This window comes from Leucopleurus acutus, assembly GCF_964270905.1.
Source record: "Leucopleurus acutus genome assembly, chromosome: 10".
Classification (NCBI taxonomy): Eukaryota; Metazoa; Chordata; class Mammalia; order Artiodactyla; family Delphinidae; genus Leucopleurus; species Leucopleurus acutus.
The window spans coordinates 81,827,167-81,852,027 of NC_139153.1; the positions used below are offsets into that span (position 1 = coordinate 81,827,167).

The 24,861-nt window shown below is 60.5% G+C and overlaps 3 protein-coding genes across 4 annotated transcripts in view; 1 reads left to right on the forward strand and 2 right to left on the reverse strand.

The window, feature by feature from the left end:
- The window catches only part of TNXB (tenascin XB), a 60,240-nt gene extending 55,622 nt beyond the window's left edge, over positions 1-4,618 (forward strand). The window contains exons 30-42 of the mRNA XM_082848480.1: positions 525-848; positions 1,167-1,502; positions 1,787-1,909; positions 2,026-2,169; positions 2,363-2,482; positions 2,587-2,730; positions 2,821-2,951; positions 3,076-3,208; positions 3,303-3,454; positions 3,545-3,641; positions 3,733-3,894; positions 3,982-4,145; positions 4,489-4,618. Of these exons, the coding sequence (XP_082704606.1) occupies positions 525-848; positions 1,167-1,502; positions 1,787-1,909; positions 2,026-2,169; positions 2,363-2,482; positions 2,587-2,730; positions 2,821-2,951; positions 3,076-3,208; positions 3,303-3,454; positions 3,545-3,641; positions 3,733-3,894; positions 3,982-4,145; positions 4,489-4,590 (2,132 nt within the window). The 3' untranslated portion in view covers positions 4,591-4,618. The remainder of the gene's footprint in view (positions 1-524; positions 849-1,166; positions 1,503-1,786; positions 1,910-2,025; positions 2,170-2,362; positions 2,483-2,586; positions 2,731-2,820; positions 2,952-3,075; positions 3,209-3,302; positions 3,455-3,544; positions 3,642-3,732; positions 3,895-3,981; positions 4,146-4,488) is intronic.
- A 168-nt stretch (positions 4,619-4,786) lies between these two features.
- CYP21A2 (cytochrome P450 family 21 subfamily A member 2) lies at positions 4,787-8,237 on the reverse strand. Its single transcript, XM_082848481.1, has 10 exons — positions 7,189-8,237; positions 7,013-7,102; positions 6,742-6,896; positions 6,561-6,656; positions 6,352-6,453; positions 6,164-6,250; positions 5,788-5,988; positions 5,348-5,526; positions 5,163-5,266; positions 4,787-5,071 (listed from the first exon to the last, which is right to left on the reverse strand). Exons 1-10 carry the CDS (start codon positions 7,394-7,396, stop codon positions 4,806-4,808), a joined length of 1,488 nt encoding a protein of 495 aa, XP_082704607.1. The 5' UTR covers positions 7,397-8,237; the 3' UTR covers positions 4,787-4,805.
- A 2,010-nt stretch (positions 8,238-10,247) lies between these two features.
- Positions 10,248-24,443, reverse strand: LOC309967831 (complement C4-A-like). 2 transcript variants are annotated; one of them, XM_082848728.1, is made up of 41 exons: positions 24,311-24,443; positions 23,968-24,169; positions 23,573-23,765; positions 23,304-23,374; positions 23,131-23,219; positions 22,842-22,924; positions 22,562-22,658; positions 22,286-22,391; positions 22,041-22,173; positions 21,253-21,368; positions 20,966-21,142; positions 20,666-20,848; positions 20,350-20,535; positions 20,020-20,178; positions 19,627-19,753; positions 19,377-19,451; positions 18,903-19,100; positions 18,701-18,812; positions 18,538-18,608; positions 18,134-18,273; positions 17,816-18,025; positions 17,519-17,570; positions 17,328-17,417; positions 16,969-17,178; positions 16,714-16,789; positions 16,392-16,548; positions 16,178-16,291; positions 15,911-16,082; positions 15,464-15,696; positions 15,221-15,388; positions 14,792-14,851; positions 13,879-13,972; positions 13,615-13,801; positions 13,407-13,497; positions 13,199-13,273; positions 11,729-11,831; positions 11,503-11,592; positions 11,322-11,420; positions 11,080-11,163; positions 10,665-10,797; positions 10,248-10,519 (listed from the first exon to the last, which is right to left on the reverse strand). In XM_082848728.1, exons 1-41 carry the CDS (start codon positions 24,373-24,375, stop codon positions 10,378-10,380), a joined length of 5,223 nt encoding a protein of 1,740 aa, XP_082704854.1. In that variant the 5' UTR covers positions 24,376-24,443; the 3' UTR covers positions 10,248-10,377. The 2 variants fall into 2 exon arrangements, with proteins under 2 accessions (XP_082704854.1, XP_082704853.1); XM_082848727.1 differs by having other exon boundaries at positions 18,903-19,451.
- Positions 24,444-24,861: the final 418 nt, after the last annotated feature.

A 24,861-nucleotide genomic window follows, 5' to 3' on the forward strand; every position in this document is an offset into this window, starting at 1 on the left:
GGGGCCAACCTGGCTGGCAGGAGGCGCCCTTCGAGTTCACCAGCCAGTTCCATCCTCAGCTCTTCTCGGCAGGGAGGACCACATGCCCTGAGCTCAGGGAGGGACTAAGTTAGTCCTGCCTCAAGCCATGGCACCAGGCGCCCTGGCAGGTTGGGGAGGGAACAGGGCCCGTGCAGACATCTAGAGTGGGGCACGCTCAGACATCAGGGTGAAGATGGAGAAAGCAAGCACCGGATTCAAACAGCAAAGGAGCCCCACAGAGAGGTCATGGGGCCACTGGGCTGGCACTCAAGAGAGGCCGAGGGGCGGCAGGAGTCAGTGCCCAAGCAGGGTTGTGGCAGATTCAAGAGAAGGAAGATGCTAGGAGAGCCTCAGTCCTGTCTTCTCTCCACGCTGCCGTGGCCAGGACCGTGAGGTCCCCTGCCTCGGCCAGCCCCGATCACCTCTCTGGAGGGTGAGATGGAGTGGGAGGGCCCCGCCCCCCCCAGCCCCACTCAGCTTCTCTCTGGGCTTCTCCCACGCAGCCCCAGAAGAGGACATGCCAGCACCCTCGCACCTGGCCACGGAGGCCCCCGAGCCCTCTGAAGGGCCCCGCCTAGGGGCACTGGCAGTGAAGGACGTGTCCCCAGACTCCCTGCGCCTCTCATGGAGCGTGGCCCAGGGCCCCTTTGACTCCTTCGTGGTCCAGTATCAGAGCACAGGTGGGGAGCCCCAGGCCTTGCTCGTGGGTGGCGACCAGAACAAGGTCCTCGTGTCAGGCCTGGAGCCCAGCACCTCCTACAAGTTCTTCCTCTACGGCTTGCGTGAAGGGAAGCGCCTGGGGCCCGTCTCAGCCGAGGGCACCACAGGTACCGTCAGGGTAGGGCCTGGCCTTGCCTGCCTCTGGTCTGGGACTGAAGAGGCGAAAGGCGGCACCCAGAAGCAGTGACCATGGGGAAGGAACACCGCGAGGGCGCCACGGAGGGAGGAAGGGGCGCGTGCACAGCCTTCGACTCTACACGTACATGTCGTCACTATGTCCGACCCGTGGATGCCAGCCCCTCGTTAGCTCCATTTTGCAGATGAGGAAATGAGCGCCAGGGTGGGGTGGTGGAAGGGATCTAGCAGCAGGTCACCTAGCTGGTGTGCTTCAGTCTCCAAAGCCTTCTTTCCCACCCACTCTGCAGGGCCAGCTCCTGCTGGGCAGACCCCCGGAGAGCCAGGGCCCCGCCTGTCCCACCTGTCGGTGACTGATGTCACCACCAATTCGCTGCGGCTCAGCTGGAAGGCCCCACCCGAGGCCTTTGACTCCTTCCTGCTCCGCTTTGGGGTCCCGTCACTGAGCACCCTGGAGCTGCATCCACGTCCCCCGCTGCAGCGGGAGCTGACGGTGCCAGGGACACGGCGCTCGGCCATGCTCTGGGACCTGAGTCCAGGGACCCTGTACACCCTTACGCTGTATGGGCTGCGCGGGCCTCACAAGGCCGACGGCATCCAGGGCACAGCCCGGACCCTCAGCCCAGGTAAGGCCCCATGCTGGGCACATACACATGCTGCCCCGAAGTAGGGGGTCTCTGTACTCCCTAGGGTGGCACCTAGTGCCTCAGCCAGAGGGGAAGTTGGTGAGTGGTGACGAGCTTGGAGTCTGCGGAGCGGCTTCCATCTCTAGGCCTAGAGGAAAGGCGGGGTGGTGAGCACATCCGGAGGCCGTGGGGCCCAGGGAGAAGAAGGAGGGTGGGAAGCCCGGGGCAGGAGCCTCCCTGCCCTCTGCCCTCACCATGATTCCTTGGCACATCTGTCCCGTCAGCTCTGGAGCGCCCCCGTGACCTCCAGTTCAGCGAGATCGGGGAGACGTCAGCCAAGGTCAGCTGGATGCCCCCGCCGTCCAGAGTGGACAGCTTCAAAGTCTCCTACCAGCTGGCAGATGGAGGTGATACCCTCTTGCCCGTGTGTCACTTGCCCCATTCCTCCTGCGCCCTGCGCTCTGCCCACCCTGCAGCTCCTCCTTGCTTCCCTGGCTGCCTCCCCAGCCCAGTGTGTTTTCAGGGGAGCCACAGAGTGTCCAGGTGGATGGCCGAGCCCGGACCCAGAAACTCGAGGGGCTCGTCCCAGGCGCTCGCTACGACGTGACCGTGGTCTCCGTCCGTGGCTTTGAGGAGAGTGAGCCTCTCACAGGCTTCCTTACCACAGGTGAGACAGTCCGGGCCCCGGGCAGGAAGTAGCGGGAGAAAATGCGGGCACGGGTGGGAGTTGAGAGTGAACGGGGAAAGGGAAAGGGGGTGTTGGAGGCGCCAATGGCAGACGAGAGGTCCAGCAGAGTTTGGGAAGGCGAGGAGTGGGGAGAGCAGCAGGGAACAGCTCTGGGCCCCCTCCCTCCTCCCAGTTCCTGACGGCCCCACCCAGCTGCGTGCACTGAACTTGACGGAAGGATCCGCCCTGCTGCTGTGGCAGCCCCCCCAGGCCCCGGTGGATACCTATGACATCAAGGTCACAGCCCCAGGAGGTGAGCAGGGCTGAGGCCTCTGGTGGGGACTGGTCAGGGTGGGAGAGCAGAGGGCAGGCTGGGCTCCGGCAGGGCAGCCGCTGATGCCGCACCCGCTCTCCCAGTCCCCTCGCTACAGGACTCAGCCCCTGGCAACGCCGTGGACTACCCCCTGCAAGGCCTTGTGCTCCACACCAACTACACGGCGACCCTGCATGGCCTTCGGGGCCCCAACCTCACCTCCCCAGCCAGCATCACCTTCACCACAGGTACGGTCTGTGAGGTGCTTTGGGGGGCAGGGAAGAAGTGAGAGCGCCAGGATGGGCCTCATCTCCATCTTCTCTTCCTCCCCCTCCCAGGGTTGGAGGCCCCCCAGGACTTGGAGGCCAAGGAGGTGACCCCCCGCACAGCCCTGCTCACTTGGACTGCACCCCAAGTCCCCCCAACTGGCTACCTGCTCAGCTTCAACACCCCTGGTGGACAGACCCAGGTGCCCTCACCCCTGCCACTCTGGCCAGCTCCCTCCCTGGGCTCCAGTCCGGGAAGTGCTGCCTCTGCCTCCCGGGTGGGGCCCACCTCTCTCTCCCCTGACCTGCCCCTTGTCTGTTCCACAGGAGATCCTGCTCCCAGGAGGGGTCACCTCTCACCAGCTTCACGGCCTCTTTCCCTCCACCCTCTATAGCGCGTGGCTCCGGGCCATGTGGGACCGCAGCTTCACTCCCCCCGTGTCCACTTCCTTCACCACTGGTACTCAGGCGCTGGGACCTGAGGTTGGGGCTGAGTGGGTAGTGGGCGTCTAGAATCTGGAAGAAGGACTGGACCCTCACTCTCCTCTCCCCAGGTGGACTTCGGATCCCCTTCCCCCGGGACTGTGGGGAGGAGATGCAGAACGGGGTCAGCACCTCAAGGACCACCACCATCTTCCTCAACGGCAACCGCGAGCGGCCCCTGAACGTCTTTTGTGACATGGAGACCGATGGGGGTGGCTGGCTGGTGGGTGGCAGTCAGAAGCCCAGGGGTCTGCACAGGGCAGGGTGGCTGTGCCCGGGGCCATAGGCTGATGGTGCCCCCACCTGCTTCCAGGTGTTCCAGCGCCGCATGGATGGAAAAACTGACTTCTGGAGAGACTGGGAGGACTATGCCCGTGGCTTTGGGAACATCTCCGAGGAGTTCTGGCTGGGTTAGTGCCTCATAGGGATTGCGGGACCAGGGAAGGGATGGGGGCCCTGTGGACACAAGGACCCCGATAAGCACACATTCCCCACCCCCAGGCAACGACGCCCTGCACAGCCTGACCAAAGCCGGCGACTACTCCTTGCGTGTGGACCTGCGGGATGGGGACGAGGCCGTGTTTGCCCAGTACGACTCCTTCCAAGTAGACTCGGCCGATGAGTACTACCGCCTCCACCTGGAAGGCTACCACGGCACTGCAGGTGAGGGGTGGGCCTGGGGGTGGGGGGCAGGGACGGGGTGGGAATGGGGAGGAGAGGCCCTCACTGCGCCTTCCACGCCCTGCCCAGGGGACTCCATGAGCTACCACAGCGGCAGTGTCTTCTCTGCCCGTGACCGAGACCCCAACAACTTGCTCATCTCCTGTGCCGTCTCTTACCGAGGGGCCTGGTGGTATAAGAACTGCCACTATGCCAACCTCAACGGGCTCTACGGGAGCACAGTGGACCACCAGGTGAGAGGTCCAGGAGGCAGCACGGAGCGGGGGCTCAGCCCGCCTGGGTGTTTGTGACGCACACTGTGACAAGACAAGTTAGCCGCTCAGCGCCCCAGGGCCCTTGTCTGTGAAATGGAACAGTAATGCCAGTCTCTGCAAGTTTTCTCGAGGAGATGATTTATTGGATGTAAAGGGACAGCTCAGGATTCAGCCTCAGTCCTTTGTAATTGAGGGTTTAAGAAGGATAAAGGGAGGGAGGATCCTTGATGGATTTGTGGGAACCATCTCGCCAGAGGGGAGCAGAGGTGGGAGCAGATGGCATGTCAGGCTTTGACTCTCTCTCTCGACAACCCCTTCCCAGGGAGTGAGCTGGTACTACTGGAAGGGCTTTGACTTCTCCGTGCCCTTCACGGAGATGAAGCTGAGACCAAGAAGCTACCCGCCCCCGGGCAGGGGAGGCTGAGCCGCTGCTCAGCCCTCCAGCGCCCTACTATGACTGCCGAGCACTGAGGGGTTGCGCTCAGAGAAGAGCCGAGGGCCACCTTCACCATCCAGCCACCGGAGGAAGCCTTCTCCACCCGCGATCTCACAGCACCATGTTTACAGGGGGGGGAAGGGGTTTGTACGGGAGCAATAAAAGGGGAAACCGAGGCCAGTGAGCCTGGGCTCCGTCCCTGGTCATTGGCGCCCGCGCACGCCCCGGCCTCCGCCGCCCCGGGGCTGCAGCCGCACCTGGAAAGGCTGAATCTTGAGGTTGACGCCGCAGTAGGGATGGGGCTGCAGCGAGGGCAGGGCGCCCGCGGGCGACAGCAGCGTGAAGGCCTGCAGCAGTTGCCCCAGCACCACGAAGAGCTCGAGGCGCGCCAGCGGCTCGCCCAGGCACACGCGCGCCCCGCGGCCGAAGGCCAGCGCGCTGGGGTTCGCGCCCGCGTCCAGGAAGCGGTCTGCGGGCGGAAGGACGGACCTGCAGTTCAGCGGCCGCCTGCACTCGGCCTCCGCCGCCCCCGCGCCGCGGGCACCCGCCCCGCCACGCACCGGGCCGGAACTCGTGCGGCCGCTCCCACACGGTCTCGTCCAGGTGGGCACCTTGGAGGTTGGGGATGACAACCATGCCCTCGGGGATGTCGTAGCCAAAGATGCTGAGGGGTAGGGTTAAGTTAGAGGCCCGCCAGGACCCCGCTGGGGCCTTTGCCACTCGGCCCTCCCCCCTCGGGAGTCACCTGCTAGCCCGCGTGGCGCGGTGCGGCAAGGCCAGGGGCACGACGGGCCGCAGGCGCAGCACCTCAGCGATGGTGGCGTTGAGCAAGGGCAGCCGAGCGCGGTCCTTGTATGGGACTCGGGAGCCCGAGGCTCCGGGGCCCAGCTCGCGATCCAACTCCTCCTGCAGTCGCCGCTGAATCTGGGAAGGTGGGGCAAGCCCGAGGTCCAGGGCCCAAGCCCTGCCGCTGGCCGACCCACGGCTGCCCAGCCTCCCACCACTCCCTGGAGCAGCTCACCGGAGACTCTGTGCCAAGTAGGAGAACCCCCTCCCAGCCCGCCCCAGACTCACTCCCCCGCAACCCCCCTCCCAACACAGCCCGCGGCGGGTTCAGCGAGCTGGGTTCCCGCTGCCCTGGCCAAGCTGCCAGGAAGGAGCCTTTCGCCTGCCTCCAGGGCGTACCTCAGGGTGGTGAAGCAGGAACGCCACAGCCCAGGAAAGGGTGTTTGCTGTGGTCTCAGTGCCACCGATGAAAAGGTCCACCACGGACATATGCACATGCCCTTCAAGGAGCTGCCCGGGGCCCTCTTCCACTCTTTGCTTCCCCATCCCCTGGAGCATGTAGTCCGTCATGTCCCTCCACTGGCCCGCCACCATGCTCTCCTGGAGAGGGGAGGAGGAGCCAGCCTGAGTGCCTGGCTTCGGGGGGCGGGGGGCAGTGTTCAGCAGGGGGCAGCAGGTTCAGGACTGGTGGGGCGCCAAAGAAGCTGCCTAGCTCTGGGGCAGTAGCATCACTGCTGTGAGCTGAGGAGGAGCCCGGTGCACGCACGGTTCCCACCTTGTGCTGCCTCAGCTGCTTCTCTACAATGTGGTCCCTGTTCTCCATGGCCTGCTTCAGCCTCCGGAGCCCGGGGTTGGGGAAGAACTGGGGCAGACAGCAAGAGAGCTTAGCCGCTGGGAAGGGAGCCTCTGCCCACCTCCGCCCTGTCTCCCAGGACCAGGTGTGTCGGGGCTTCACCTCCTCACCCTGAGAAAGGGAACCATGTCCAAAATTTGGATGGACCAGTGATCCCAGGTTTTCATCAAGTCCTGGACACAGTCGTGAAAGGCATGTACTAAGGTGTCCTCCTGCCAGAAAAGGAGGGAATCCTTTTGGTTCAGGACCAGGAGAGGGTACGAGAGGGGCTGGGCGGGGGGTGGGGCCCAAGCCTATGTGAGGGCAAGAGAACCTTGACCTTGTGTCCAAAGGTGAGGTAACAGATGATGCTGCAGGTGAGGAGAGAGAATTCCTTCTGGATGGTCACGGGGGCACCTGCCCGGGCTTTCATGCGCTGAGGAGAAGCAGCATGAACTAAATAGGGAGGCTGCCGGGAGGGGTGAAGCTGACCTGGGCCAACTGTGGGAGTCGAGCCTCACCTCACAGAACTCCTGGGTCAGCTGCTCCACCCGGGGCTCCATGGAGCTGCGGACGCCCAGCAGCAGGGCTGAGCGCGTGAGTTTCTTGTGGGCCTTCCAGAGCAGGGAGTAGTCCCCCAGTGAGATGTCCTGGCAGTGCTGAGATACCAGCTGGTCTGTGAGTAGGGGTTGGGGGCGGGGGGTCGAACTGACCAAGGAAGCCACGGGCCTGACCTTCCCTGCCTCCCATAGCCCCTGCTTCTTCCATCAAGAAATGCCCCCCACCCCTTACAGGATGGTATCTGGGGTCTGCCGGCAAAGTCCACCCACTTCCTGATCAGGGCCTCCTCAATGGTCCTCTTGGAGTTCAGCACCACCACATCTGGGGGAGAGGAAAAGCAGGGTGTCAGCAGGGAGAGGACCCCACCTCCACACCGCTGTGGGGTGAGGGAGGGAGCAGATGCTCACCTTGCAGCCCGAGGCGGAGCCTGTAGATGGGCCCGAGTTTCTGAGTCAGGCCAAGCAGATAGACGGGGAGGTTGGGCTGCAGCAGGTGCAGGAAGCCGGGGACAAGAGGTGGGAGGTGGAGGCTCCTGAGCTTCCACTGGCCCCACAGCAGGCGAGTGCCGACTAGCAAGGGCAGCAGCAGCAGCAGCAGCAGCCCTACGAGTACCATGGCTGGAGATGCGGGCAGGGGCCCAAGCCTGGCCACTTGGAGCTCTTGAGACCTCCAGCCATCTGGCTACTTGGGCTGTTCTGAGGCCTCCCTTGACTCCTTCCCTCAGGTCCTTGCCCACTGTCCCGCCCACAAAATAGTATATTCCTGGAATGGCACCAACCCTCTTGGCCTTCGAAAATCCACATATCAAAGAGCAGGCCTTTTCCCATTCATCTATCAAGAAGAAAGGAAGGGAAACACAGCCCTGACCTTCTTCAGCAGCCAGAATCAGCTTTCCGCCTCCACATCAACCAGGCAAGAAAGAAAACACGTCCACTCTTGGGCCTGAGCCTCTCCGGATCTCCATCGCGCCCCCCAACCCTGCCACCTCGGACCAGCTTCTGCCACGGACTTTGTCTCAGAGAGAAAAATGAAAACCCCCGCCTAATACGCCCTCCCAGATTGCCTGAAGAACAAAAGGAGATGAAAGTGATCTGTGTGTTTTTCTTTTCACTTACAGATAGGGGAACCAGATGTCCTGGTTTGCCTGCGTTATCCCAGTTTATACCTGTAGTCCCAGTGTAATCACTAACAGCGCCTCATTTCACTCTCAAAAGTTGAAGATGAACAAGTAAATGGTCCCTTAATTTGGAGCTCTTACCGTGTACCTAATGCTCTTTGGTTACAAGCAAAAGAGACCCACTTGAGCTGGCTTGAGCCAAAATTAAGAATTGTTATACAAATACAGGGGTATCTCACGGAACCCAAGAGCAGGAAAGTAGAAGGGACCTCGCTGGCCTTGGAAGGCCAGGGATAGGGAACAAAGAAGCCCTAGAGACGGGGCTGCTCCCTCACTCTTTGCTCCTCCGTCCTCTTAGTCTGCTGTCTCCTCCCACTCTGCCGTCAAGCTGATTGTGCTTCCAGGTGCAGGCAGAACAGGACTGCCTTCCGGGTTAGAGTCCACAGATTACAGGTTTAGCACCAGGGCAAGTGGGGTTTCCCAGCATGAATGAACATGCCCCCCATAGATTCCAAAGTCCGCAGGAAGGAACTTGATAGCCACAGCTGGGATCAGGGGTCCAGCCCTATTCTGGGAGCCGTTGCCACAAGGGGTGGGGTCCTAGTGGACCAAGTAGGGCTATCAGGGGCCACTTTTATGGGTGAGGAGGCAGTTGAGGGGCTTAGGAGAGGTCATGCTAAAGAGGGGAGGCGGGGCTCCATGAGAGGTTGGGGCACCTAGGGGATGGGGTGAGGGCTGGCAGATGACCTGCGGTCCACGCATCCCCCAATTCCCCATCCCTGGCTCTGTGAACCAACCTCAGAGCTTTAACCAGAGCAAGCCTGTGCTACCAGAGAGCCTGAGTCGAGATTCCAGCTGTGCTACCCACTAGCTTGAAGAGTTAACTTCTGGGGGTCCCGATGGAGAGGCTCGGGCTCAGCCTGGATCCACGCCCAGGACTGGGAAGGAGAAAACATGGGACTTCTGGGATTGGGCAGCAACAGCTGGCAACCTCCTCATAGCTGACAACTATAGCTGACTCTTTGGCTCTCATAGGTGGCTTTATGCCACCACCATGCTGACCAGCTTTGGGGAGAGATCTGATGGGCAATGACCAGGCCACGTAGACAACAGCCCTCGGAAGCCTCGGAAATACTGGGGAAGGTCAGAACTTCTCGAAGTTGCATGGAATAGGAGGGGATCCATTCAAAAGGAGAGTGACCTGGAATGCTGGCATGCCGGTGAGTGTCCCTTCATAAACTGACACCATTTACCTTGCCAGCCCCATCTTTTCCACACCACCTCCAAATCCAAATTCCAGACATGATGAATGACACTCAGTGACCCCGAATGTGCTCTGTCCTGCCCCCAGCCTCTGTGCTCTGTCCTGCCCCCAGCCTCTGGGTCTTTTATATGCTTTCTTCTACCTCAAATACCCTCATCTACCCCTACTCTCTTTGCTTGACTCCTCAGCCTTCAGAATCCCACTTAGATGTCACCTCCTCCAGGAAGCCTCCCCTGCCCACTTCTCACATTCCCCCAGACTGGGTCAGATGCCCAAACTATGTGCCCCATAGGATCATGTAGCTCCCCGACATCACACCTTTCACAGAGGATGGGAGCCTGGCACAGGGCATGGCACGGAGTGAGAGTTCCACAGATTTCTGTTGAATGATTGAATGGCAGGCTGCTGAACTGTCTCAGTTTTCATCAAAACTGATCTCAGCAAATTTCTCTAGATGAATTTCTAGGTCAGCCCTGCAGACCCAAGGGGTGCTGCCAAAGGGGGAGAGCTAGGCAGGCGGGTGGGGAGGGTTGACCCCAGTAGAACAGCAGTTGGCCTTTTGATGAAGACATCATCAGATGTGAGGATTGCACAATTCTGGGAAAGTTACCTAATACCGCTGATAAAGGGATCAAGTGTCAAACGGGCTTTCGACAGACCAGGTCTCAGCTACAAGCAAGACCCCAGAACTGCCAACTGCGTGAGGACAGACTGGGAGACGTGTAGCTGAATAGCTGCTCTCGAAGCAGAAGAGCTGAGGTGCTGGCTGAGCGCCAGCCCCGCCTGAGGCCACAGTGACGGGTTGTATGGGCGCGGGGAGCGCCCTGCAGGCACAGTGAAAGGGAGGCTCTGGTGTGGACACTGGATCCTCGGAGTGCAGGGTGATCTGCCTGGGGTGGTCACTATGAGGGACTGAGCTCCCAGGGGGTCATCTGGCGGGGGCGGGGATTCAGGCAGAGCTGGACACGGCAAGGGTCACCCAGGCTCTGAGAGCCTAAGATTATGCAAACCCTGGCCTGGGCGCCCCAGACCCTGGAAGGGGCCGCGGGGATGCCGGTCTCAGTGCTGGAGCTACACACTCACACTTTGCTGCCACAGGCCTTTATTGAGTCCCTGGTGCTGCCTGGGGCTGCGTGTGGGGGGCCGGGTGCGGCAGCGATCCAGGCGAGATCCTTCCCTGGCTCCGGCCCTCTGGGGAAGATGGGAGGGCAGCCCTCACACCTGGCAGCCCTGCATGCCGTACTCCTGGACGAAGTTTCGGAGCTGGGCACAGGCTGCCCGCTGGCGGGTGCTCTGACACAGGCGCTCCGAGGGCATCTCCTCGATCCAGCTGTTCGAGTCCAGCAGGTACTGGGGGCTGCAGGGGCCAAGGGGCAGGCAGCAGGGGTCAGGAGGATGGTCAGGTGGAAGAGCCCAAGGCACCTGGCTTCTGAGGGGACAGGGGATCCGTTCCCTCGTGAGGTGTGAGGAGAGCAAGAGACCGAGGGGCCCGGAGAACTCACTCTCCCTTGAGGTCATGGGTGGTCCCGTCCAGACCCATGATCAGATATTCTTTCCCAGGTTCCAAGTGAAGGTGGCAAGAGGCTCGAACCAGGAAGTTTCTGGTCTGACCAGCAGTGGCCTTGGTATCCTTGGCTGAGGGGAGAGCGTCCACAAGAGTCGTCAGAGGGGAAGAGAAGGGGCTGGACAGCGCTGGGGCCAGGGGCTTTGCGCCGAGCCTCTCATTTGACCCTCACCGCTCCCGACGGGGAGGTGTGGCTGCTTTCCTGTTTATGGACAAGCCCAGAACTTCTAAGAGGCCGAGGGGATTTGGGCTCAGAATGGCTGAATTCTCACTATCCCAGGCGCGAAGGCCCCAAAGCCAGAGCTCAGCTCTTCTGTATCCCTCCAGCCCCGCCCACTTATCTGTCTCCTCACTGAAGTGCAGGACTTGGGTGATACTGGTCTCCAAGAGGCGGAAGGCAGCTCTGCTGTCTTCTCGGAGAACCTTAACCTGGAAGCCTGTGGGGGTTTAGGAGAAGGGAGGGAAGGTTAGTTAGGCCGAGGCTGAAGGGCTGTAAGTCAGTGCAGAGCAAAAAGGCTGCCCGTGGCCCGAGAGGAGCAGGCACAGCAAGGAGACCCTGAGGGCGGCCCAGGGCCGGGCCGGCGGGAAGACTGACCGTAGGCCACTCGGGGAAAGTAGCAGGCGAACTTCATCCTGTAGCCGTCCGTATCCTGCCGCCCCTTCTCCAAGGCCCGGCGCTGTCGAGGGCACTTGCCTGAAGTCGGGCGCCCAGATGAGCGAGTGCAGGCCCCAACCATGCCGCCTCCCCACCCCTGCCCCTGGGCCCTGGGTCTCACCTTCAGCACACTGGCAGACGTCACCAGAGCACAAAGTGGACAAGAGTTTGCTCTTAGTTGGTGCCCCGTAAAACACAGAACATTTGTGCTCTGGAGAAAAAGCAGACCGGGGCGTTAGGGCGCAGTCCCCCCTCTCTGCTCTCCAGTCCCATGGAGCCGCAGAACTTCCCTGCCACCCTTCCCTGCCGCCTATCCCAAACCTCCCGAGTGTCCCCGGTGCGCTCACCAGGGTTGTAGTAGTCATACAGGACGGCGCTGGCTGGCTGCACCAGCCCCACGGCCACGTCCTGCACAGCTCCGAAGCCCACGCACTCCTGGGACATGGGGACCTGGCGTGGGCGGGGGGAGGGCGGAGAGGTCAGGCACCCACCTCTGGGCCCTGCAGGCTGCTCTGATGTATTTCCTTGGCCTGTTCAGTTCCGGTTGATCTTATCGTCAGTGTCCTTCACAGTTTGTTACCTTCCAGCCTCCGGATTTCTAGAAACTGCTCCCCAAGGTCTCTGGTGACTTCACTGCCCACGTGGTGACCTCATCCCAGTCTCCAGAGCCCTGGGCCCCTCTGCAGAGTCTCAAATCATGGACACATTCTCCATGAAACACTCCCTAAGCTCGGGGCTAGCTTCCGGACCAGCTCTGATTCTGCCTGGTCACTTCTGACATCCCTCTCCCTCCCTCCCAGAAGCACAGTCCCCAGCCCTGGCCCTTTCCCTCCTCTGCGCTCCCCTGTGGAGGTCTCACCACTCCCTGGCTCTCCCCAAACCCTTCAGACTGGCGATTCCCGAACCAAGCTTTCAGCCTTGCTCTTGCGCTGGGATTGTTGCAGGATGTATTCAATTCTCCAAAGCCACTCGGCCTCTGGACAGCCTCCCTTCACTGACACAGCAGAGGCCTGCCTTATCTGCCATAACCCGACAGCAGGTGCTCCCACGCGGCCCAGCCATTCATGTCCAGGCCCAGAGCCCTCTCTTCACGCCCATGCTGGTCCAGTCCAGCCTGGTATCCCGCGGGTTTCCCTCCTAAGCTGCGTGGTCAGCAACCTGACTTGCAATCCTCCTGGCTCCTCATTTTCCATTGTGTCCAACCAGACTCCTCTGCCTGGCTTCTCAAGCTAATAGGGTCTGTCCCCTCTGCACACACAGGGCAGGAGGGTCTCCCCTGACCACAAACACTTGGCTAATGGTATCACAGCATTAACACGCCTTTTGCACATTTTCTCCAAGACGTTACAGTAAATGTTCCAAAAAAACTTTTGAGGGCCGTCAGAGGGTGGATAACTTTGTGTTAGCCAAATAAGGCTGTGGAAAAACAAAAACAACTCGTCTAGGACCACCATCACTTTAAAAAACAGAATACACTTTAATATCAAAAACAAAACAAACAAACACAAAAACCGGGAAGGGAGACAACAACAAAAAACCAAAGGCAGCCCCTCAAGTTGAATCAGCTCAGCTTTACAAAAGGCCCACCCCAAGACTGGCCCCCAAGCCACAAGGGGCTCAGCCCCTGCCCGCCGGCAGGCAGCAGGAGGCCTCCCCGGCCTCTGCTCTGGCCACTCCTGTCCTGTCTCCCTGCTCACGTCACGAGTTCTCTCTAAGCGCACTAGGCGCTGGTACAGCTGCCTCCTGGGAAACCTCTTAACATGAGCTCAGAAAACCCGGTGCCGTATGTGCCCCCCTCTGTCACCCTCCTTGCTCACCGAGTCGAAGTACAGCAGGACGTGGGGCCCCTCGGTCTCAAAGTGACTCATGTAACGGTCAGAGAGGGAGGTCAACTGTGGAGAAAGGGAGCTGGTCACAGGGAGGTAGCCCTGGGCCCCCCTGCACTGAGGGGCTCAGCAGCTGGGGTGCTGCGGGGACGGCGCAGGGCTCCCGAGGGCACAGGGGCCTCCGAGTGTCTGGCCACACCTTCTCCAGGTCCGCCCGCAGGGCGTGGAATCCACTCAGGAGGGTGATGTCTGCAATGGCCATGCCCGACAGCCCCACCTTGCCATTCCGCCTGTGGAGACACATGCCCTGTCGTCCGGGTCGCCGTGTGTCAGGCTGTAGACACCCAGCCCCAGCCTTGGGCCAGCCCACAGCACCCCACTCAGCCAGTGCAACCCCCAGAGCTCACCAGATGCACACGGTGTACTGCACCCTGGATTCCTGCTCTTCAGCCACCTTGGGGGCCTCCCTTCTGCGGCGGCTCCTCCGGCCATCAAACAGCTGCAGGGGCGTCACGAGCTGGGAGTGGGCCCCCGGGTCATCCCTGGCCGGAAGGTCCTCGTACTCATAGTCCTCGTAGTCCTCGTTGGCTTCCACTGAGCGGGGACAGCACCGTGGCTCAGGCCTGGCACCAGCCCCGCAGGGACCCACGGCCTCTGACCCCAACACTCACTTGTGTACTGGACGTGGCCCACGACCGTCACTTCAATCTGAAGATCCTGGCAGGTCGTGTTCTTCACGTCCATGACGTTGTAGGTATGAAGGACCTGGCTCAGCAAGGGGTGGGGGGAGGACATGGGACAGTTGGGGCCACAGAGCTCTCTCCAGAGCCACACCGAAGGGCACCTCCCTGGGCTAAGGGATCTGAGGTCTTCAGCCCCTTCTCATCCCCATCGCAGACCAGTCCAGGAATGCGAACGGGCCCAGGTGTTGGGTTAGACGGTGAGACAGAGTGGGGAGCGGGGGCCTGGCCTGGGGGTGAGCACACTGGAATGGAAAGTTCAGGAAAGGCTTCCGACCGAGGCTTGAAGGAGGAGAATGAGTGTGTCACGTGGGACAAGCAGCAGGGGAAGCACATTCAAGGGCAGGAGACCTGTGTAGACGGGTGGATCTGGCTGGCTGGGGAGGTGGGCAGGGCTGGGGTGAAAGCAGAGGAGGAGTTACTGGGGTCATAAGGAGGGGCTGGGGCTGGGGGGGCACGAAGATGGCCCCCAGAGTGGCAGCTGGGCTCCTGTAGGGAAGGGACTCCATCAGCCAGATAAGGGGACCCAGGAGGAAGAAGGAGCTTGGGGCACAGCCACGTCTGAGGTGCTGTGGGACACAGGGGCCCAGAGCTCAGGGGAGAGGCTTGGGCTGAGGCATCGGGTGTGTTCAAGCATCAGCACTGAGGGGGGTGAAGGGGACGACAGGCACCCAGAGAGGGTGGAGACCAGAGCGAGGGGGACCTGCCCAGGACGGAGCACAGGGAACGCCACCCCAGGTGTCTCTTCCTCCCTCCCCAGCCGTGAGGTCTGCCGGTAGGTCTCCCACTGAACAGCCCGGCTTCACCCTGCTGCGCCCGGGCGGGCAGTGCTGCCAGCTCTCACCTTCAAGGTTCCTTTGCTGTTTCCTCCCACCTTCACATTAATCTTGCTGCCCAAGGAAAACTTTTGGAAACAGAAAAGGGAAAGAGACGCCAGAATGGCACCCTGTTGTTCCGACTTATCTCCTCCCTAGAAGCAACCCCACCTCCTCTCCCCAGCTTTCCACAACGTTTCACCTTCACCTGCATTATCTCACTGCCATCTCCTAAAAATCCCTGTCGGGTAGACTCTGCATGTTTCATTTTCGGATCAGAAAAATGAAGCGCAGAGGCTAGGTGACTTTCTACAGGTAGCAGAGCCAGTAAGTCTTCCCACAAAGATATCAGAACCAGGTGCCGGGGGATTCTGCAGGGGTGGGGGACAGGGGGTGGCTTCTGGCCTGGCCGAGGCAGGCGCAGGTGTCCTGGCAACCCAGGGGAGGGAATGGTTCACCTGCAGCTCCTCCTCCAGCCCCTGAACTTCGTGGTTGGTCAGCTGCAGCACGTGGGACTTGAGTCCACTGCGGCCCACGGAGCTGAGGGTCACGTTGAGCCCCTTCTCCTCGGTGGTGTGGGACGCGATCCAGTACGCAGACAGGGCATCCAGGGCCATCACCGTGTCCTGCGGAGGATGGGCCAGGACTCAGGCACTTGGTCTCAGGGCCACCCACCCCCAGAGCCCCAGGGCAGCCCCTACCTGGGTGCTGCGGAATCCGCCTTGGAAGCTGCCCTGGCGGGTGAGCCAGGATGCAGCCTGGTCGGCCAACTCGCCCTTGCCCTCCCAAAGCAGCAGGTGTAGAAGGCCGTAGGCTGTGGTTTCAATCCACAGGGCCGGGGCCTGGGGCACGGGGTCTGCCGGGCTGTGAGGAGCCACGGTGGGTGACAGGACATTGCTCTGAGAACTGGGGACTGAGCCCCAGTACAGGTTGTCTGGGAGTGAAAGGAGACCCACAGGTGAACAGGGGGAGGATCTTAGTTGCCTGGCCCTTTGGCACTCCCCCATCAGGCTCGCCTGATTCTACCCCAACCATTCCTGCTTATGCTCTGATCCCCTCCGGGTGTCCTCACTCGTTCAGGTTCTCCCTTTGGACACAGGGGTCTCAAGGTTCTCCAAGCCCCAGGCTCACTGCCAAGGCCCCCTTACCGCCAGTCTCCTGGGCCATGGCCATGAGGTTGTTGTGGGCAACATCCCGCAGGTCCTCAGGGGCCTCAGTCAGCGACAGGGTGTAGGCCGTGATGGCGGCTGCGTGGGACCCCAGGAGCCCAGAACCTACTTTTGCCCCCAAGAAGGTGTTTGCCCTTGAGATGGAGTCTTCCTAGAAGAAAGTGGGGAGGAAGGTCTGCGGGCTGGACACCTGGATTCCTGAGGAGAAAGGGGATCAGCAAAGGGCACACACGTTGGGTGCCTTACCACTCTCTTCAACTGCTCTGAATTCTTGTCCGGGAAGACAGCCAGCCCATGATGAAGGGCGATGACCACAAAAGCTGTGAGCGCCACAGTCTCATCATTTCCCACTAAGCCACCCTGGTTGAAGCGGGGAGAAAAGGAGACGTCGACCAGGAGGGGGAGGGGCAGGGAGCGCCTTCCCTCCTGTGCTCCGCGGCCCAGCCTCCCAGCCCTGTACCTGCATGCCCCTGTGAATAACTGGATGGGGGTCGTGGAATGACCCATCAGCCAGCTGCTGCAATAGCAGCCACTTGGCCGTCTCCTGCAGCTTTTCAGGTGAGCCGCCCACCTGTTCCTGGGCCAAACTCAGGATCTTCAGCACAAAGGCTGTGAGCCTAGAGGGGAAGAAGGGAGGGCTAGGAATAGGGACTGGTCCCTGTAGGTGACGTGGCCCCGCTCCCCCAGGCACCTGGTTATTTATTTACCCCCGCATAGTACCCACCTCTGCCCCACCAGCCCTGGCCCCTCTCAGAAACCCAGAACCACTCTCCCAAGCTCACCAGGTGCTGCTGTCCCGCTTCAACCAGGCCCCATAGGAACCATCTGGTTTTCGAAACTCCTGGATCCGCGTGTAGCCTTGGAGAGGAGAGGCAGCTGCTGAGGTGACACTGACTCTCCCGCTACTTGTGCCGAGGCCACGCTCCCCTTTTCCACTGGCTACACCCTCCCTTGCCCACTCTAGCCACCTAGGCTGCCCATCTTCCATTAATTGTCCTCTCCTGGCCCCCATTCCTGCTTGCCGCTGCACCCAGAACCTTTCTGGATCAGATCCACAGCGTGGTCCTTCATCTCAGGGGGCAGCATGCTCCACTGCTCTGTCTTGTCCAGGTAGCGGGAAGCAGCCAGTGTTGGAGCCAAGAGGACCATGGTTTGTTCCCCGCAGCCCTGGGGAAGCCTCAGGAGGGCGGCCATGCCTCCCGGTGACAAGGCCCCCTCAGACCCCAAAGTGTCCAATGGATCTGAGGCTATAAGGGAGGGAGAGGGTTACGGATCAGAGAGCAGGGCTGGGGGCCCAGGGTCAGAGGGTCATGGAGTCATGGGATCAAACAGGGGTCCGCAGGTTTCACATGAATCCAAGGGTGGCCACTGGGAAGGGACCGGAGGACACTCCCACCTGTGACTCTAACAGAGCTCTTGAAATCTCCATCAGGGATAATATTGGGATCAGAGATGCCAGGAATTTCCAAGGTCCGGCCTCGGGGGTCTGGGGAGATGAGGGAAGTTGGCAGTCTGTCCTGCTGTCCATATCCCCTGCCCCCTACGACCCCTTTAGGACACTGATGGCTGGGCGTGGGTGTTGCTCACCCAGGGGGTTGAGTTCATAGACAATCTCCTCCCTCTGAATGGCCCCTTCATTCTGTCTCGGAGGAAACATAGCTGTGAGAGATCACACAGGCTAGAGCCTGCCCCTCCCAGCGCAGACTCCTCAGGACTTAGAGTTTGAACTTCAGGGACAGAGTTGGATCAGAATCGTAGGAGGTGCAAACAGACCAAAGCATTGGGTTTGGGTGCTAAGCCTCTGGCCTGGCCAGCAGGGAGGGTGCCAGAATGGGGGGTAAATCTGGGAGCCCGGGGACCTAGATTCAGGGGTGTTCCACTCACCTCAATTTGTAGGACCTTAGATACTGCGTCCCCCACAGGGAAATCCAAGGATCCTCGAGCCACCACTTTCAGGGACACAGCAGCGGCCGCTATGGGCACCACAGAGAAGCCAATGGGCCGGGCAGAGCCCGCAGGGACCAGCACCTGCTGGGCAAGCCCTCCGCCCCCAGCCAGGCACAGCCCCTCCACTGGGGACACGTGGACGCTCACCTGGGGGCAGGAAGACAGGAAGGGCCAGCCCAGTTAGGCTCCCCACCCTTCACCTGCCCCAGGCCCACCTCCACCAACACCGTGTGCTCAGCCCCCGAGGGGCCTCACAGTCATATCTGTATCCAGGTAGTTGTAGAGGACAGGCCGCAGCTCGAGCTGCTCAAAGCGGCGGACGGAGACGGGCAGGCGGAGGTGCATGTGGAATTCACGGAACACTCGGAGCTGGGCCGGGGTGGCCACACACAAGCCTGATGGAGAGAGGGGGCACATATGAGAGGCCTGCAGGCATCCCAGCCGCGGATCCCAGCAGTGAGGGCCGGGAGCTGCCCCAGCTCCCCCCGCCCCCGTCACCCCATCCCCGCCCGGCCCTGCTCTCTGGCCTCGCAGCCCTGGTGCATGGGGTGCAGACTTCTCCAGGTCTCTGCTCCTACTAAGAGCAAGGACTAAGCAGGGAGCCTGGGTCAAGGGGGCATGGAAGAGGGAGGCCATAGGCCCAGGCAGGGTGACCGCACCTGTGCTTTTGGACAGGCTCACGCCATGGATTTCCCACGTGGTCAGAGAGTCCGGGAGCAGCTGTCTCAATCTGCGTGGTGGGAAAGGTGAGAAGCCCTGTCACACGCTGAGCTGCCCCAGACACAGCCCAGAGACAAGGCCGGGCCCACCACATGCCCTCACTGGGAGGAGTGGTCCACTGCTTCCACTTTCCAAAGCCAGTTCTCAGGGAAGAAGCTGCGCACAGGGATGTCATCCTCATCGATCAGGTCCTCCTCCTGCAGGAGCTCCTTGGCTAGGGACCACAGTGCAGGGCCATGAGGAGGGTGCCGTTCTGCCCCTCCAGGCGCCCCTGCCGCTCCCCCAACCCCACTCAGCCCCTTACCTCGAGCAAGGCCCACCTGGCCCCTCGCCCGGGCCTTCTTGCGCAGGCCCTCAGCAAACTGGCAGCAGGACAGGAAGGGCCCCCGGCAGGCCGGCTGCTGCACACGGGCCACCCGCTGCTCACAGGTGCGCACCATGGGCAGTCGCGTCAGCCCGTCCTGGCAGCAGCGCTTGGCTATGGGGGAAGCGTACTGGCCCACTGCAGGGCCAGGTGAGGGTGGGCACAAGGAAACAAAAACGAGACACGCCTCTTCGCCCAGCCTGACCTCTACATACACAAGGACTCTGAGAGACTGGGAACTCAAGAGAGGCCAAAGGAGAGAGCCTCTGGCCCACCCACCTTCGACCCCAGAACTGGGATCTCTGGCCCCAACACCATATCCTGGCTCTCTCAGGAGCACAGGAGCCAAAAGGCAGACCCGCACCTGACCCGTGGGCCCAAGTGTGGAGAGCTTCACAGGCACCCACAACTCACGCTTCTCATGAATCTCCTTTTGGAAGTTCACATTTCTCTTTTTCCGGACCTTTGTCTCCTTGGGACATCTTAGACCTGGTAGAGAGCAGGACCGCAGCCAGCTGAGGGGTGCAGGGCCTCCCACCTCCCCTCCTTGCTCCCCTCTCCCGGTCCAGCCCTTCCCACCCCTCCTCTTCCTGTCTTACCCCCTCAGGCCCCTCCTTCTTCTTCATCTTCCCACCACCCACTCCCCTTCCTCCTCTGTTCTCACTCTTTCTGACTGGGGTCAGTTGGTCTCCATCAGAAAAGGCCAGACCAGCTGCCTCGAATGTCTGAAGGGCACTGTCCCCACCCCCAGGACCACAGCCAAGGTCATAGCTGTTCATAGCTTCGAAGACCTGGCGAGAAAAGGCAGAGATGTTGCAGAGACAAGAGTGGCTGTAGGCACGATTGGCCACTCAGCTGCAGGTGAGAGGGCAGGGTACGGACAAGTACGAGAGACACAGAGAGTGGGGAAACAGAGGCCACGGGGGCCAAGGCTTCAGGGAGGGCTGGGATGAGTCCATGAGTGAGATCGACCTGCTGGCCCAGGGCCCAGGGCTCAGGGCAGCAGGAGGGTGAGCCATGGGCGGGAGGGAGGATTAGGGAGAGGGGCTTGACAAACCTTGACCATGTCGAGGGGTTTGTGGGACTTGCCGCCCACAGCATACAGAGCCATGTCCACGGCTCCCAGGGCCACCAGGGCTGGAGAATCTGTTCGCAGGTTGAGTTTTACAGTGTCCCCAGGACGATACTCCTTGTTACCATCCACGTTCAGCTCCAGCTGGCAGAGGCAGGAGGTGGGGGGCAGTCAGAGTGGGGAGAACTTCCTTTGGTCTTGTGCAACTTCAGTGTACCCCAAACTAAATCCACGCCCTGTCTGCAATCACCCTGTCTTCCTTCTCTCTTAACCCCCCCGGCATACACACACACCATCTCTCCCGATGCCAGTTACCTTGCCCTCACAGCCCCCAGCCTGGACGTCCACTCGCAGGGAGTTGGCCACCGGGACGCCCCCATGATAGTAGAAGGCCACAACGTGGAAGGAGGGTGCCAGGTGATGGTCCACAAACACGGAGACAGAGGTCAGGTCCCTCCTGGGCTCTCGATGTACAGACACGATCTGGCCCCGGGATACGATCTGGGGCGAGAGCAGTGTCTTCTTCACTGCACATCCTCAGCCCTGAAGCTGCTACCCCACCCCAAGGGTTCTTTCCTGCCTGAGACCCTCCTGCACCCCTGTCCTCCTCTGCAACCCAGCTCATGCATACCATGTAGTAGAAATGAGAGAAGCTCCCACTGATGCCCACGGCTCGCAGGTTTAGGTTAAGAGTGTCCCTGGCTTTAGGGGGTCGAGGATCCAGCCTCTCAATGGACAGAAACCCGGATCTTCTGGACAGGGGGGCTTTCACGGTGAGCTTGCTTATGGCAGAATAGGGGGAGCCTGCAGACACCTGGAGAGAGGGGCAGGGGTGGCAGGGTCAGTGGCAAGGACCCAGGCACCCAGCTTCTCCCCCCAGCCTGGGAACCCTCTCTCCTAGCCCACCCTCTCCCTTGAGGGGGAATCCTACCGAGAGCTGCACTTCTGAGGTGGTCTGAGGGACAATAATGGGAACAACAACTTGGCCGCTCTCGTCTGTGTTCTGTTGAAAGTCCTGGTTTTTAGAAGTAGATCCAGAAGACAACTTGGCAGAAACTTTGACAGGAATGCCAGAGGCTGGTGAGCCTGACATGTCACGGACCAGGGCCTAGGTAGGTGGGAGGGGCGGAGGGAAGAGCACAGTCAGTGAGACCCTGTGCCCTCCTGACCACCCCGCCCCTTCCCCCCACTGCTCATCCTCCCCCTTCCAGAAGAAACCTGCAGCAGGAAGGGGGCCCCAGGCACAAGGTGTCGCTTGGTTTTGCTTAGATCCAAGGAGAAGGGAGATGACACGAAACGCCAGGATGTGAGCTCTGCCTCCTCCAACTCCCCTCCTGCAAGACACAGGGCGGACAGAGGTGGAGACAGAGACCTGGGGACAGAGGAAAAGTAGAGCCCGGGGCGGTGGGTGGTGCTCAAGTGTTTCCTGCCCACAAGGCTGAACTCTTCAGGGCACAAGACACCTCCTATCCATCTCTATGTTTGCTGAGGCCAACACAGGACGCAGCACACAGATGGTGCATAACATGTGTCTGCTGGGTGGATGGGTGGATGGATGGATGGGTGGATGGGTGGATGGGAGGATGGATGGATGGATGGGAGGATGGATGGATGGATGGATGGATGATGGATGGATGGATGGGAGGATGGATGGATGGATGGATGGATGGGTGGATGATGGATGGATGGGAGGATGGATGGATGGGTGGGTGGATGATGGATGGATGGATGGATGGATGGATGGATGGATGGATGAATAGATGATGGATGGATGGGTGGTTGGGTGGATAGATGGATGGGTGAAAAAAAATACATTGAGACGGGGGAAGCTCCCCCTTCCCCAGAAACCACCCAGAAATCAGTTGTAGAGGGATAGTCTCCTGGGTCTTTCCTGGCTTTGCGTCTCAGATGAAGGGAAGAAGGGTGGTGTTGGTGCTGGAGAACAGAGGGTCAGCTCAGAGGTCAGAGGCGAGGGTCTGGGGTTATAATCAGGGGAAGCCACTAACCTGGAGACTCAATGATCGCTGCTGCAACATAGAGGTGCAGCCCTGGGAGGTCGTTAATATTAATATTAAGTTTCTCCAGCACACCCTGAAACTCAGCTTTTGGGAGGGAAATTCGGCACTGGCCATCTACCAGCTGGGGCAAAGAAGAAGACAGGACAGGGAATGAGACTTGAGTCTCCCACCTCACCTCCTCACCCTCCCTCCCTCTCCTCACCTACCCATGCACCCCCCACGCTCCTTCCTACCTTGGTCTGATTCTCCAGCCCCCGAAGGAAAGTCTTTTTACCGTCTTCACCCAGGAGCCCAAAGCGCACATATGCCACCCCCTGCACTGGCTTCCCATAGATGTACCTGCCACCACAGAGAGATTCGGAGGAGGCTGGGCTGAGGGCTGGAGGAAATAATGGAACAGAGGGAGGAGGCCCGGGGCAAGGGAGGGAAGTGGGACTCCATAGCACGTTCATACTGAATAGGGAGCCCTGGGAGCAGGGCCCAGCGTGAGGGACCGGAGGGGGAGTTACCTAGCCTGGATGACTACTTGGATTTCACTAAGAAAGCCAGGCGTTGCCAGGATGTAGGGCTTTTCCGGAATGATCTTCACCTCAAAGTTGGGAAGGACTGACCCAGGGCGAATGGAGGGCAGGTCAGATTCTCGTGAAAGGACCCTTTAAAACTCTCCTCCCCTTTGGGCTGTGGCAGCCGCATCACCCTGCCCCTGCCCTGCAACACCCCCTCCTCTCCTCCCACCCTTTATTCCTTGCAGAAAAGGGGCTGCTTATCCCTCGTGTCTCCAGTTCTCACCATATTTCTTCACCTCAAACTGGGTGCTGCTGTTGGAATCCAGGCTGTCTGAGAATCGGGCTGAGATCTTCCAAGTCCCTGGCCTGAGGACAGACAAGGGAGGGACTCAGCCCACTTGTGCAGGAGGCTCACTGAGAGTCAGTAACCAGGTCCCTAGGAAGAGGACTGCAGGGGTGAAGCAGAGGCTCAGGGAGCTCAGGACTGGACCGTGTGTTGGAGGCAGACAGCTGGGGGAAGCGGGAGCTGGGGAGGTGTAGGTGGGGGCGATCTGCAGGAGTGGGGAGCTCACTCTGAGATGTCTGGGATCACAAAGTCATCCTGGAAGATGGAGGAGGGAACATACACCTCCTTCTTCCGCACACGAAAGCCACGAGAGTTCTGCGATGGGAGTAGAAGGGGTCATGGTCGGAGGTCAGATCAGCAGCCCTCGCCGATCAGGAAGGTCAGAGGTCAGGGACTCACCTCCACCATGACTGTGAGGGTATCAGTGGACGGGCGCATCTTCTGATCCAGAGCAAAGATTCGGTATCGAACTGGAAATGGAGGGCGAGGAGGTGAGCAGGAGACCATGGGCCAAGGGGGGGTGGGCCCTGGGCCCCTCATCCCCCCCAGGAAGCGACGGGGAAGAGAACAAATATTTGCAAAGCGGCCTTCCTGTGGGGCACTTCGGGGTTTCTCACTCAAGGGGCTGGGAAGAAGTGAAAGGTGAGGGCCCTGGGGCTGAGACTCACCCCGCTGGCCAGGGTTATAAACGGGCTGGTCAGTCTGCAGAAAGAGGTGTCCCCGGCGAGAGGAGAATAACAGGTTGACACCCTGCCTGTCTGTCTGTCTGTTTGTTAGCCATGGCGACTGGGCCACCAGCTGGACCTCGGGGGCTCTGTGGAGGAGATGGAGGCGACAGTCCTCCGCGCCTTTCAGGGAGGTCTGTCAGGAGAGGGAACAGGAGTGGGTCAGAGCCAGAGCAGAAGGAGAGAGACAGAGACTGAGATAGAAACAGGGAAGACAACTCGGGGGGGAGGGGGGAAGGGAGGGGGGCCGGTGAAAAGACAAAGATGTTTACAAGAAGACAGAGGAGGACGGAGTGGGAGGCGCTGGGCAGCAGCAGGAGGGAGTGGCGGCCAGTTACCGGGAGGCTGAGGAGGATGAAGTCTTTGTCTGAGCTGAGGCTGAAATCCACCTTTGGGGAGCAGAGCTCATGACGTGTTGTGGATGGGTTTCTCAGGAACACTGATCCACTCACTACCTGTCCTGAAGGAGCATCCTGGAGCTGCACACCGACTGACAGGGGGACCCCTAGGTGAACCACAGAAGGAGAAAACAGGAGCAACCTGGGAAGAACAGGTGAGGGTCAGCGGCCAGCCTTCCCTCAGGCCCCTCCACCACCACCCCTGAATCAGGTCCCTCTGCGCCTGCTCTCCCCTCGCCAGCCCTGGCCCAGCTCGAGCTCTCCAGCATCCTGTGTCCGGGACCTGGGCTTCTGCAGAGACAAGGCGAAGAAGCCAGATGCCCAGATCAGCCCCCAGAGGAGCCTCATGGCTGGAGGACCCAAAAGGGATCAGACCCGTCTGTCCGCCTGCTCGTTTCTGGTAAACTTAGGGCTTGGAGCAGAGTTGACTCTGGACCTTGCTCCTCCCCTGGCCCAGCTAAGCCGGGAAACCACGTGACAACCAAGAATTGCAACTGGCCCCAGGCCCAGTATTGGGAGGGGGGCACCCTGGACACCTGGGTCTCTGAGGGAATCTGAAGAAATCATGGCCCAGAGACTCAGTCCTTCCCTGTTAACCCCTCTCATCCCAATGCCCTGGGCACCTCCACCTACTGCATGTATCTGGGCGTGTGTATGCATATAGCATATACACATGTACGTAGGTGCAGGAGGGCCCCGCATGGCTCAGCAAGCGGCTGGAGACACGTGGCTCCTTTGTTGGTCCCACCAAACAAGGTACTAAGAGACTTGCCTCTTACTAAAACCCCCATAAAAATTGAACTACGCTAGGCTTTTGCTTTTTGAAAGCCTCTA